We start from the raw sequence: 11,604 nt of genomic DNA, 5'->3' as shown, positions 1-11,604 counted from the left end.
TGAATCCTCCTGTGGAAGCGCAGGTGTTCGGTTCAGCAGGACCTCAGATGGAAAGCTGGACACACAATCATTAACAGCATTAATCATAAACAGACATCCTTACTGTATGTGAGCTGTGAGGGGAAGTGTCAGTACTTACTTTAGACCTTTTTGTCTGTCTCTGCAGCATCTGCATGATGACTGTAGTCTGGATTCATGCTGGTTGCTCATGTTTTAAAAGCTGAAGACAACAATCATGAAATTAGCACCAAGCACACATGATGAAAAGCACTGAAACTGTCTTCATACATGTAGAAGTCTCACCTGTAAGTGCAGCGTTACATCTAATGAGGTCCTGCTTCTCCAACCGAAGATGCTGCATGAGTGTTTTCTGGGGGGGGGTTGTGTTGGTTTCTCTGAGAGAAGAAAAACAAAAGCATGATAACTTCTAATGAATAAATGGAACAATCTGGTGATGTTATGAGTTAAGGATTCACGTTAAACAGAGTGAAGTGTGAGGTGTAACTCTGAACCTTTGACTCCAACATTTACCTCAGTTTCATCTTTTTCTCTGTCTGACTGAAGCTGCTCCGTCTCTGTCCTGTCTGCCTTCTCTGAGCTTCTCATCACTGGTGGTGTAGCTCTCCGACTGAACAAACTCATGATACTCTTCTCACAAAAACATGGTCAAGGATGATAAACTAATTGTCAAAGCATCACCGTGCCAGCACGGTACAGCAATCAGGAAGAATCACACTCTACTAGTTAAGCCATGATCCTCAAAGTTCATATTTCACTGATTGGAAGATATGTACAATAATTAACATAATTGCCAACTGTCAAATAAAATACCATGATTATAATTCAAAAGTGCTCATGATTTGAGAATAAATAGACGAATAAATAGACAAATATATAGACGAATAAATAGACATAAAAATGGATAAATAAATAGCCAATCAGCAGCCAGTATTGTTCAGTACACAATAAACTGGACTGTGATAGCTGTAGTACGTGTGCAGTACTCCTGACTGGAGGCAGCAATTTGGCTGGGAAACGTAAATGTGGTCGATTAAGGTGTTCTGTTCGGTTGTTGCTGCGGTGATAATTTGTGTGTACCCTCTAATTTGTAACAATTCGTGAATGGCTTTTTTACCTGTGGAGATAAGGTCCTCATTAAAGTCTCCACAGATGATGACGGGTTGGATGGTCATCATGTCCAAAGAATCCAATAAATGGTTCATTTGGGGTAAAAATTTGTCCAATCTGTAATTTGGAGGCCTGTAAATTGTCGCGATCAGCGCTTTTACCGGGTGCTGTACTTTGACGACGATGAATTCCAGATCTGTCACATTTTGGATGTACCGCCGTGGTTCCGCTGTAATGTTGGTCCTAAAGTAAACTGCAACGCCGCCGCCATCTTTTTTGGCCATGTCAGGATGGGTTGCGTACGAGACGTGTCTGTTGCGGGTCAACATGGTGTATCCTTCCAATTGAAAATGTGGGGAAATGTGTGAGCCAGACAGATGCGTTTCTGTTAGGCATAATACATGAGCCAATTTCAATTCATGGTGGCATTTTAAGTCCTCCATGTGAGACGGCAGTCCCTGTGTGTTGTGGTGGATGATGGTCAATGATTGATGTGTTTGATCGATTGTTTGTCCCAATTGCAATAATGGCCTCGTGTTGCTAAATGAGGTGCGTGTCATCTCCTGCAGTGCAGCTGTGATTTGTGGATTAGCATAAATTTTCTCCTCATTAAATTCAGTAATATAAAGTCCCTGAAGTGACGTTGTCCTGCTAAGGGCAACGTACGCCATTCCGGACTCAAAAACGCGTTTCAAACAAACCACAGCTGACTGCATGGTCATGCCTTGTACTTTGTGGGCTGTACAGGCAAAGGCTAACTTCATTGGAAACTGCCGCCTCATAACACCCTTTAAGCTGAGGTTCTCCTCCGATTTGTCAATGTAAACTAAGTCGTCCGACGGTCCCTGAATTTTTTGGCGAAACCTCTGACCCGCTGTCGGATTGTCAAGCTTGAGTCCAATAAGCCTGACCGTGGTTGGTCCCTGTTGTGTGTTTGTGACCATGTGTGCAATGGTTCCAAATGTGCCGTTCACAAGCCCATCCTCGACATCCAGGTTCCGAATTATCATGACGCGCACTCCTATCGCCGCTTCAATTTTGTCGGGTAAATCTCTTTTTTTCCCTTTTAATGTTCCCAATGTAATCATTTGGCCTGTCTGAGGGTTTTTTTTGTAATCCTCTGCTTTGATACTGATGATATCAGAGCAGAGAGCAACAACCGTTTCAGAATTGTGCTTATCGACCTCTTTGTTGGTTGCGAATATGTGGAGGACGTCAGGTGGACAGTCTTGGTTGTCGTGGACTGTCTGTGCGAGCAAGGCTTTGTCCTGTTCGCTGAGAGAATCGGTCTTCTGCTTTACTCTGATCCTGTTCAGGAGCTCAGCAAAAGTCCGATCATCTTTCTGACGCATGATCTCTGTCAGGTTAACCATTTGAAAGTTCTCCTTCCAAAGATCAAGCACTTCCTCCTCATACACGCACAGTGGTTTGGCTCTACCAAGAGGGGGTAGCTGGTAAAAGTCTCCCACTGCGAGTACCGAAATCCCACCAAATGGTTTCTTGTTTCCTCTGATCTGCTGAAATCTCCAATGGACGTACGCAAAGAGTTCTTTGGACACCATGGAGATTTCGTCAATAATTAAAATCTCAACGTTTGACAGCACTGCTCTCATTTCGTCCAGCGAGTTTCCAAGACCCTGGTATGGAGGTTTCAGGGATCTTGGCAGTTTCAGAACTGAGTGCAGTGTCTTACCAGAGATGTTAAAAGCTGCCGTTCCAGTAAAAGCTGTCAGGAGTACCGCGGGTTGGGACATGTCTGCCTGGTCCCTGAATCTGGGGAGCTGGCGCAGGATCTTTGTGGCCTCCTCATGTATGCATTTGATGACATGAGATTTTCCACATCCAGCTCCTCCAGAAACAAAATAAAAGAACTGTTCAGGACTGTGCCCCCAGACAAGTCTGAAGCACCAGTCCCGAACAGTGTAAAACACAGATGCCTGCATCTCATTGAGGCTTCTGTACAACTTTATAACTAAATCTGGGCTTAGTCTCGGTACCTCGATGGCTGGAATGGTTGCACCGCCCTCCACTTGATAGTCGGGAACGACTTCTCTCTGATTCTCGTCATTCACCGGCTCTCTCTCGGCAACACACTCCAACCGATCGACCTCGACTTCTGGTGCAAAAGAATTCCAGGCATTTTGAAGAGGACCTTGCTCCTTAAGCCTTTCCATGGCCCTGTCAAATTCCTTCCCACGTCCTTCATATCGCATTTTGTTAAAATCTGTCCATTTCTTAACTGCGATTTCCCCTTTAGTTTCATTATTATAGAAACTCTCGTACGTGGGATGGTCCTCATTTTTCAGGTCATTGCTTGACCTGTGTGGAAAATAAAGTTTGAGAAGTCGCCCATAAAACTTCTCTGCCTGTTTCTTCTCAGAAAATCGAGTGTACCTAATCACAGCAGGTTTTCCAATAGTTCTTTTCTGAATGAACCCTTTATCGTTCATCAGAGGAATGGCATTTTTACCCTGAGTTTCCAGACCATAAAGCACCCTGTACTCTGACACAAATTCAGCCAAACACATGCCTTCAAACTCACGTGTTTGGGGTCTGGAGGTGTACTTCTCAGGGAGTCCAGACATCCAGACTTCTTCACTATCTTCTGCCATTTCCTTTAACCTGCTCATGGGGAGACTCATTTTCACACCTTGATCATCCGTCTGGATGAACAAGACACTACGGGAGCACTTTTTGAGGGGCAGGCTGCATGTTCGTGCTACAGACTCCTGAGCACTGACCTCTCTGTGTTTGACGTACGCCTGCATGATCTGCTTCATCTCGTCTTTTTCGTTAACATTCGTTTTTTTAACTTCACGAATGACACCATCGAGGAACTCGGTCATCTCATGTTCTGGCTTTGACACATAGGACATCATGTAGGCCAAACAACTGTAGTCGTCGATAACAAATTGGATGTCCATGTTCGCATTCCAGGCTCTGAGAAGATCCGAGTTGTAGGCGTTGACCCAACATTCCTTCGGATGGCGCTTCAGCAGAATCACGTGGCCGTTGGTCAAATTGAAGACATTATCTAAATATTCTTCATAGGTCATCTTGCATCTTAGTAGCAGCTCTGCTAAATTGTTAAATGTGACCGTTGGGTCACACAACAAATCCCTCACTGGCTTCAATTTTTCTTTGGCCTCCCTCTGTTGCTTTCCATAATCTTTTTTTGATTTCTTCCCTTTTGTCTTTTCCCCACTTGTGCTGGGCTCCCCATCACCCAGCATCTCCTCCAGTTCCCCGAGGTTGGGAAAGGTGATCATTGTGTGGTCCACAGGTAATTTTGGGAACCCAAATCTGCAGATTACGTTGCCTCTCTTGCATGATTTGGAGTGGTTCCTGCTGTGGACTTGGACCTCAGACACAATCTTATGCAGCTCAGGGTCAGTGTCTGGGTCAGGCATCCGGCACGTGATGTAGCGGTCGATAAATTTATACACGTGATCCTCCAGGTTTTCTCCAAATTTGGGGGCATCTTTGATCCACGCTAACATGTGGATGTGAGGACTTCCTCTGGCCTGAAACTCTACCCTATAAAAATAATCCTCAACCTCGCCAATTGGTTGAGCTGGAGACAGAATCAAATGAGCCATCAAAGCGTCGACTCTCTTCTCAAACAGTCTCATGACTGTGACAGGATTGCTTCTGAGGATCTCACATTTTTCATTCCAGTCCAGCTGTGAAAAGTCCACCTGTTCTCCTTGTTGAGCTTTTATGGCCTCAATAACCTCAGGCCATCTCATTTCAGCAGCTGAAAATGTGAGAAAGAAAGTTGGTTTACCCAACTGTCTGACCATGGCATGGAGATCTTTAAGTGCTTTCTCCCAGTAAGCCGGGGTCCCTCTCAGTGGTCTCATGAAGCGAGTTGCGTCTCTGTCGCTAATGAGCTTTTCCACTTCGTCTTTGTCCTGAAGCATCCTGCTTGAGACGACGCGTCCATCTCTCGTAATGGGTTTACTTTTCCTCATTTGGATGGACATGCTGTTTGTGGCTATGTGTGTCTCTGTGGCAAATTGTGCAAAGAATAAATAACTCTGGTCAACTGCAAAGCGAGTGTCTGCAGAGAAGAGCCTTACATTAAAATACATACTGGGGGACACTTTAACTCTTCTGGCCTCACATATGGTGTTCCTCCCAGTAGGAAATTGGACGGGGAAGGCTTTGGCTTCTAGTTTGGGAGTTGAAAAGAAGCCAACAGGTTTGTTGCCTTGGGCCGGTGCGATGCTGAATATGCCTTGACCATAGGACAAAATGTCTTGTGCTATGTCAGAGGGCTGCATGCAAGAGTCCAGGGCCAAACCAGGACGTAAATCATCCTTTTCTGCCTCTGTGGGTTGTGGCTGTTCATCACTTCCACCTGCAGATGGTTCTTGTGGCTCCATCTGGTCATTTAGCATGATGGATGCTGCATTCTCCAATTCTGCATCTGGGTGTTCAGGAACTGTCTCGCTGGACTGATCATCCATGACACTTTCAAAAGTAGCATCCTCATCAATTGACACATCTTTGTACTCTGAATGTATCTCTTTAAGTTTTAATAGCCCAGCTAACACATTCTTCATGTTAACAGTATAAAAATGTTGATACCCCTTGTATCTGATGTGTCTTTTTAGCTTTACTTGTAACAGCTGGGCTTCGTGTCTGGATCTTGGGAGACAGTTTACGGTTAATTCCACCTCTGATGGCACACAAACCACAGCTCCATGTACCGCTCTCTGCCGTCCCTTTGGCAATGCTACAATTTTTGCAAATGGCAATATTTTGGCAATTAATTGTCTTTCTAATACATTTAATTGACTCAGCTCTGGTGGGATGGGTGCGAGTTGCAAATTATTTGCCACAGCAATGGAAGACATTTTCCCCCTTTTCAAATGACCGTCACAGCTGTGGCAAATCCACTCCTGCATCCTCTCTGGTGGAACGGTACAAGGAGCTGAGCATTCAGTGTTGCATGCGTGCACATATGTTCCTGTCAAGCAAGCAGCAACTATGTGGGCATTAATCACATAATTTGATCTGTTGCATTTCTTTACTTGATTAGGAAAAAGGGTTCTGTGGCACACTGTGCAGATCAGAGTTGGTCCTTCCTGAATTTGTTCCCTGAATGCAGAAATGGCAGCTTGCATTACATCACTGACCACAGGTGGAATTTCAGGCCGCACAGTTTGCTGGCAGGATCTACGGACGTATCTGTATTTCCTTCTTATTCTCAAGGCACACTGCAACTTGTGAAGTATGCGAAGAGAAGGATTTGCAGCCAGTCTGTCTCTCTTTTGCTGTGTACAGCGCTGAATGTGATGCCGCCTGAAAGAAGGATTCGTGTTGTACCGCTGCACCATGTACCTTTTCTGCCTGCTCTGAAAACCAGGATCTGTGTGATAGTTATGGACTACGTACCTTCTCTGCCTGCTCTTAAATGTTGGATCCGTGTTGTATCTTCTAACAATGTAGTACCTCTTCTTGTTTTTAACATGAGCATCCGTATGGTATGTCATGACTTTGTGTGCTTTAATTTTTTCATGGAGCCGTTGATAACTGCTTTTGGACAATGACAGGCGTTGCTTATGATATCGAGTATCCTTACCATATCTCAATCTCATCGCCTGCAATTTTTTGGTCCTTACCTCTGAACGGCTGGCATAACGTTGTCTGTCACGCTGGCTTCTCATCTTGCGTTTTAAGACAGAGGTTTTTCGCTTCTGGGTTTGGCATGTACCTACTTTCCGAATTGCTTTGCGACGCCGTTGTTTATTTAACTTGTAGACGTCACCTGTTGGCTCTGCAGTCGGTACACGGTCTCCAACGTTGAATTCCATATTTTCACCAGAGCTGGTCTCTGGCATTGGGTCTTCGACAGTCTCTGTATGTGCTGCGGGGGTTGATTCAGCACTCTCCTGTGCAGCTGTGGGATGTCCACTGGAAGCATTGAGTGCCTCAAAAGAAACTGGCACAAACTCGTAGCTGGTTTTACCTCCACGATCTCCGAACAGCTCGTGCAGGTGGCCGACCAGGTCACTCAGGTGACTGAAAGTCAGCATGATCGCAGTTCCACCTGGGAGAGGCAAACCTGAAGCACTTCTCGAGTGAGAATCAAAGAATCCGTATCTGCCTGTGCTGTCACGGAACACAGCAAAGCACTCGGGAGAGACCACGAGCAAAGCGTGACTGACGTCTTCAGACAGACACTCCAGGCGTGTGGCAAGGGGCAGCCACCATTTCCGTCTTTCAGGGCTGTCTTCTTCATCCGTCAGAAATCCATATTTTATGTCTGACTTGTGCACGTTGTAGATGTAGCTGTCCGTTTGAATTTTGTTTGGAGTTTCCTCGATTGTGAAGTTGTCATTTACAAACCTACCTTCGTGCAGAAGCTTCATTTTTGTCCAAATATACAGCGAATCCCCCTCTTCTAAGACTTTATCTAAGTTGGCCGTACTAAAGTGCATTCCCTCACCATGATAGGCCAGGAATGTGAGTGCATTACATGTGCACTGATGATTTTTAGAAAACCTTTCATACCTCATATCACCCTGGGAATGAGTTGCTCTCACAGTCCAAATCCTCCGAGAAGTGTGGCCAGGAACTTCATCCATTAGTGGGAAGCAGCTAGATGGTGAAGGAGTGCTCGCCATCTGATGAGACATAATTAAGAGTCAGTACGACACAAAGTGAAGAGATGTAACACAGAAGTCCTGTCATGAAAATGATCAACACGAACTCAGAGCTACAATCTGGGTTTGACACGGTTTAAATACACTGATTTGAGTCACCAAGAACAGTAGAAAGAATGTGTGTGTACCTCATCGGGTGAAGGAGGGGAAGTGCTCATCATCCAGAAGTTTGGCTGTTGAGGTGTCAGAAGTCTGGGAATCTGCAAGAATGGATACACTAATCATTACAGTGACTATAAAACAACCCCCCACCAGCTGCGTAGAAGAGCTTTAGCTCCAGAACATCAACAAATGTCAGATGTCTGCATTATTGAAAGAAATACCTTCTGAGCTGGAGAATGGACGGGGGTGGAGCCTTCATGGTCTGCCCAGAAGTGTCTCGGAGGTGGAGACGCCTGAAGAAAATTCACATGATCCCACAGTGAAATAAAAGTCATCGTGTAATTTCTGACAAGAATGCAAACAGAAGAAAGATTGAAAAAAAAAAATAAAAAAACACACCTGTTCTGCAGCAACATGGGAGCAAGAGGGTGCTTCCTCCATCACTGGTCCTGCTGGGGGAGCTGCTGCCGCCGAGGGAGGAACCACCGCCGCTGGAGTAGGAGGAGCCGCCGCCGCCGAGGGAGGAGCTGCTGCCACCAAGGGAACCATCTGGTTGAAAAACAGATGTTAGATAACACAGGAAACAATTACTACACGTGAAGATTCACATTTCAGTTAAATAAACAGTGAGAGAAAAAAAAAAAGGGTTCAGAAACTGAAGCCTTCTGTGCTGACTCAGCTTAATGCTGGTGTGTACAAAGAAAATACCTTTTCAGGGGGAGGAGGGATTCTGACACAATGTTCGGTTATAAATGAACACCTGGATATTCCAAACAGAACTCACAACACTCGTGATAACGTAGTGATATCAGCAACATGTCACCATTAACATGTTTGTGCTTTAAATATCCTGCGTTTACCCAGTGGTGGAATAAAGTTTACCTCATCAGCTGAAGAGACGGTGGGTCTGGTCTGGCGTCCCCTGAACAGTCTGGCGCGACGTTCAGCTCTCTGCCAACACATGACATAAGTTAGTAAAGATGCAGCACATGCAACACTGAGACCGCCTGCAAGAAGGCGCAGAGCAAACTGAACTCCTTCAGGAAACCGAGGTCTGTCAACATCTTCTACAGTGTAGTGTTGAAGGTGTAGTCTGCTCTGCAGCATCAGTCATCAGCACTTTCCCAAAACAAAAGAAAACAGAAAATTCAGTGGATGTTCTGAACACAGACGGCACCAACCTTCTCCACCCGCACACCTTCCTCCACACCAGCAGGCACAGGAACAGTAGGTGTCGGTGACACCTGAAAACCAAGAACAAAGCCGTGAATGAAAGTGAAACCATGTGAGGTTGACAGTTACTCATCTGACCAAACTGCACCACAAAGGGATCAAAGACATTACAAACCTGTGGCTGGGCTCGCCTCCGCTTCAAGACAGCAGGCCTCCTCCGATGTTCCACAGGCGCTGCCTAATGAGAGCAAATGTACGACATGATCAAACATCAGGGAAACAGGCTCTTAATGAAGATGTCTCACTTTGTCATTAATCTGAGGATTAAAGAGGGAACCCAATTTCACAACATTACATCAGCCATTATGTACAAGGAGGCAGCTATGTACCCATTTGCCTGCAGGAACACCCGCACCAAGGGCTGATGGAACCAGCTGCTCCATGGCTTCCAGGATCTCAGCGGAGAACTTCTGAGGATTCAGGGGAAAGAAGGACTCCCCCCCTGAGACCACAGAACTGGCATCCACCTGGAAGGAGGAAAACAGAGATGAGGTTAGATAAACATCAGATGCAGTCACATGATTAAAGTGATAAAAGAAAATATCACTAAGATGATGCAGAACCATCCTCCTGTCGGGTGAAGCAGAGACAACTCAGCTTCCCCCCGAATGGTTCCACTGAAATGACGCCACATTAAAAAAGATGAATGATTAGAGCATCATTTATCTAACATAAAAACATTAAAATCATGACTACAATGTCCAAGTTCTCACCTTAGCACCTGATCCCACAACCGTCCACTCCGAAGGAGGTGGACGTGGGGCAGGCACCTCACCTCTCACCACGATGCGAGGACGCATCCTGGGAGATGGTGGGGAGACCCTGTGAAGCACGAGGGGCTTCACTGCTGGCGGTTCCAGAGCCTCGTAGGTAGCCCGCCACAGCAACTGCACAAGGATGGGCATCCCTGCGTCGTCACTGAGGTGGACCTGCAGAAACAAGGAGAACAGGACAGAAAAAGGAGATTAAAAAGGGTTGTAAACGTCCCACATTTAGCTGTTAAATGTTAGTCTTTATTAGTTTTTATAATTTTCTAAAAACTTACACCATCGTAGGCCCACAGCTCCAAACGGTTGAGAGGGAACTCATCCGCCATGTGGCAGTATTTAAGGCCTAAAGGCAAACAGAGAAAACATGTCTCAATAAACATGTAGAATTATTTCATATTTTAATGAAGCAGAACTCCTCCTAAATCCATCTGAACATGCATTGATTTTATGAAAACGTACCGTAACTGGCCGCCACACGGTGAAACTCCTGGCGAATGAGTTTCTGGTATCCCTCATCCACCGTCAGCCGCGGGACGAAGTCCGCAACGAACACCTTTAAAAAACAATGACGGGCCATTAGGAATGATGGCAGGATGTAAACGGAGAACCTCAATGGCTTCATGTCAAAGTAAACCTGAAGAGCTTACCTTAGGCCAGCGGGTGCAGACGGTGGCCAGGTAACGGCCAAAAGCTGCGCCCGCCTCCTCCACAGTCCTGCTGGCCGTCAGGTCGTTGCTGGGAGCCAGGACACACACCGCGTCAGGAACCTGAGGAAGAGCACAGGACAGTACCTCTTTCCTGAGCTGGTTGGCACACGCCCCCGGGGTGGACATCACGCCAAAGGAGAAGCGCCCCTCCGGCATGGTGACGATTCCATCTGCGACGGATCGCAGATGAGAATCTCCTACAAGAAGAACAAACTGGGACAAGAGAAAAGATTTACGTTAGAAAAAGAACATTCAATAATTAACTGTTCATACCCGCTTCATCCTGATCAGGGACACAGGGCGGAAGAAGCAGGAGCCTTTCCAAGGCATCAGTCAGTGGGAGGCAGTATATACTTATAGAGAGGTCACCTGGAATGATAGTAACCAATCAGAAGCACTCATATTGAATGTGTTCTTTAGAAATGTATAAATACCTTCTTATCGGGATGCTGGGCAGGGATGACCAGCTTGTGGCTCTTCCCGCTGAAAGGACTGGTCGGCCACCTGCGCACCTTGTGACGCCACCCCGTCCCATCTGCCATGAAGAGAAAAACACAACAAACAACAACCTTTACTGATAAAAGAATTAATTGAATGTCAATAAAGTGGGTAACACGGAGTGAAAGGAACTATTTACTTCAGCTATACAACATGGATGAACCTGAACGTGGAAATAAAAACACAGATTACATACGTGCGCTAGCCCCAGAGGGCTGCTGATGGCCAACCAGCTCGGTCCCTGGCACCGCTCTGCCCTGAAGGTCAAAGAATAACTTTAATTTTCCAGCACAGATTGAGAAATGAAACAGTAAAAATTACATTCCAACACTGATAAGAAATTAAAGCAGTGCACGTTAAATGTGTGCAAAGCAAAGCTGTTGGTTCTACAGTACACTGTAAGGTCTGCGATTAAAAATATTGTTTTAAATCTAAGTGGAATTGCATATTTAACCTAAAATTTGAGGGCAATTTACAGAATAATTATTGATA

General features: G+C 45.6%; 2 protein-coding genes across 2 annotated transcripts; both read right to left on the bottom strand.

Moving 5' to 3' along the window:
- Positions 1 to 813: 813 nt before the first annotated feature.
- Positions 814 to 9,799, bottom strand: LOC140270611 (uncharacterized). Its single transcript, XM_072365809.1, has 8 exons — positions 9,467 to 9,799; positions 9,253 to 9,315; positions 9,086 to 9,148; positions 8,787 to 8,855; positions 8,304 to 8,453; positions 8,126 to 8,197; positions 7,931 to 8,002; positions 814 to 7,763 (listed from the first exon to the last, which is right to left on the bottom strand). The coding sequence occupies exons 1-8, from the start codon at positions 9,701 to 9,703 to the stop codon at positions 939 to 941; spliced, it is 7,551 nt and encodes a 2,516-aa protein (XP_072221910.1). The 5' UTR covers positions 9,704 to 9,799; the 3' UTR covers positions 814 to 938.
- On the bottom strand, positions 9,732 to 11,141 carry LOC140270612 (uncharacterized). The gene is made up of 4 exons (XM_072365810.1): positions 10,555 to 11,141; positions 10,367 to 10,460; positions 10,183 to 10,250; positions 9,732 to 10,066 (listed from the first exon to the last, which is right to left on the bottom strand). Exons 1-4 carry the CDS (start codon positions 10,768 to 10,770, stop codon positions 9,830 to 9,832), a joined length of 615 nt encoding a protein of 204 aa, XP_072221911.1. The 5' UTR covers positions 10,771 to 11,141; the 3' UTR covers positions 9,732 to 9,829.
- Positions 11,142 to 11,604: the final 463 nt, after the last annotated feature.

Source organism: Leuresthes tenuis, unplaced genomic scaffold, assembly GCF_036924035.1.
Source record: "Leuresthes tenuis unplaced genomic scaffold, fLeuTen1.0.hap1 SCAF_15, whole genome shotgun sequence".
Taxonomy (NCBI): Eukaryota; Metazoa; Chordata; class Actinopteri; order Atheriniformes; family Atherinopsidae; genus Leuresthes; species Leuresthes tenuis.
Note: the sequence above shows the minus strand (reverse complement) of the source record. Positions and strands in the feature narration are given on the sequence as shown.

Coding starts and splice junctions, on each gene's coding strand:
- LOC140270611 (XM_072365809.1), bottom strand. CDS start 9,703: ATGGTTCTGCATCATCTTAGTGATATTTTCTTTTATCACTTTAATCAT. Junction 8,856..9,085: donor AAGGTGTGCGGGTGGAGAAG/GTTGGTGCCGTC, acceptor ATGTGTTGGCAG/AGAGCTGAACGTCGCGCCAG. Junction 8,198..8,303: donor CCCATGTTGCTGCAGAACAG/GTGTGTTTTTTT, acceptor AATTTTCTTCAG/GCGTCTCCACCTCCGAGACA.
- LOC140270612 (XM_072365810.1), bottom strand. CDS start 10,770: ATGCCGGAGGGGCGCTTCTCCTTTGGCGTGATGTCCACCCCGGGGGCG. Junction 10,461..10,554: donor TCTGCACCCGCTGGCCTAAG/GTAAGCTCTTCA, acceptor TGTTTTTTAAAG/GTGTTCGTTGCGGACTTCGT. Junction 10,251..10,366: donor CCGTGTGGCGGCCAGTTACG/GTACGTTTTCAT, acceptor GTTTGCCTTTAG/GCCTTAAATACTGCCACATG.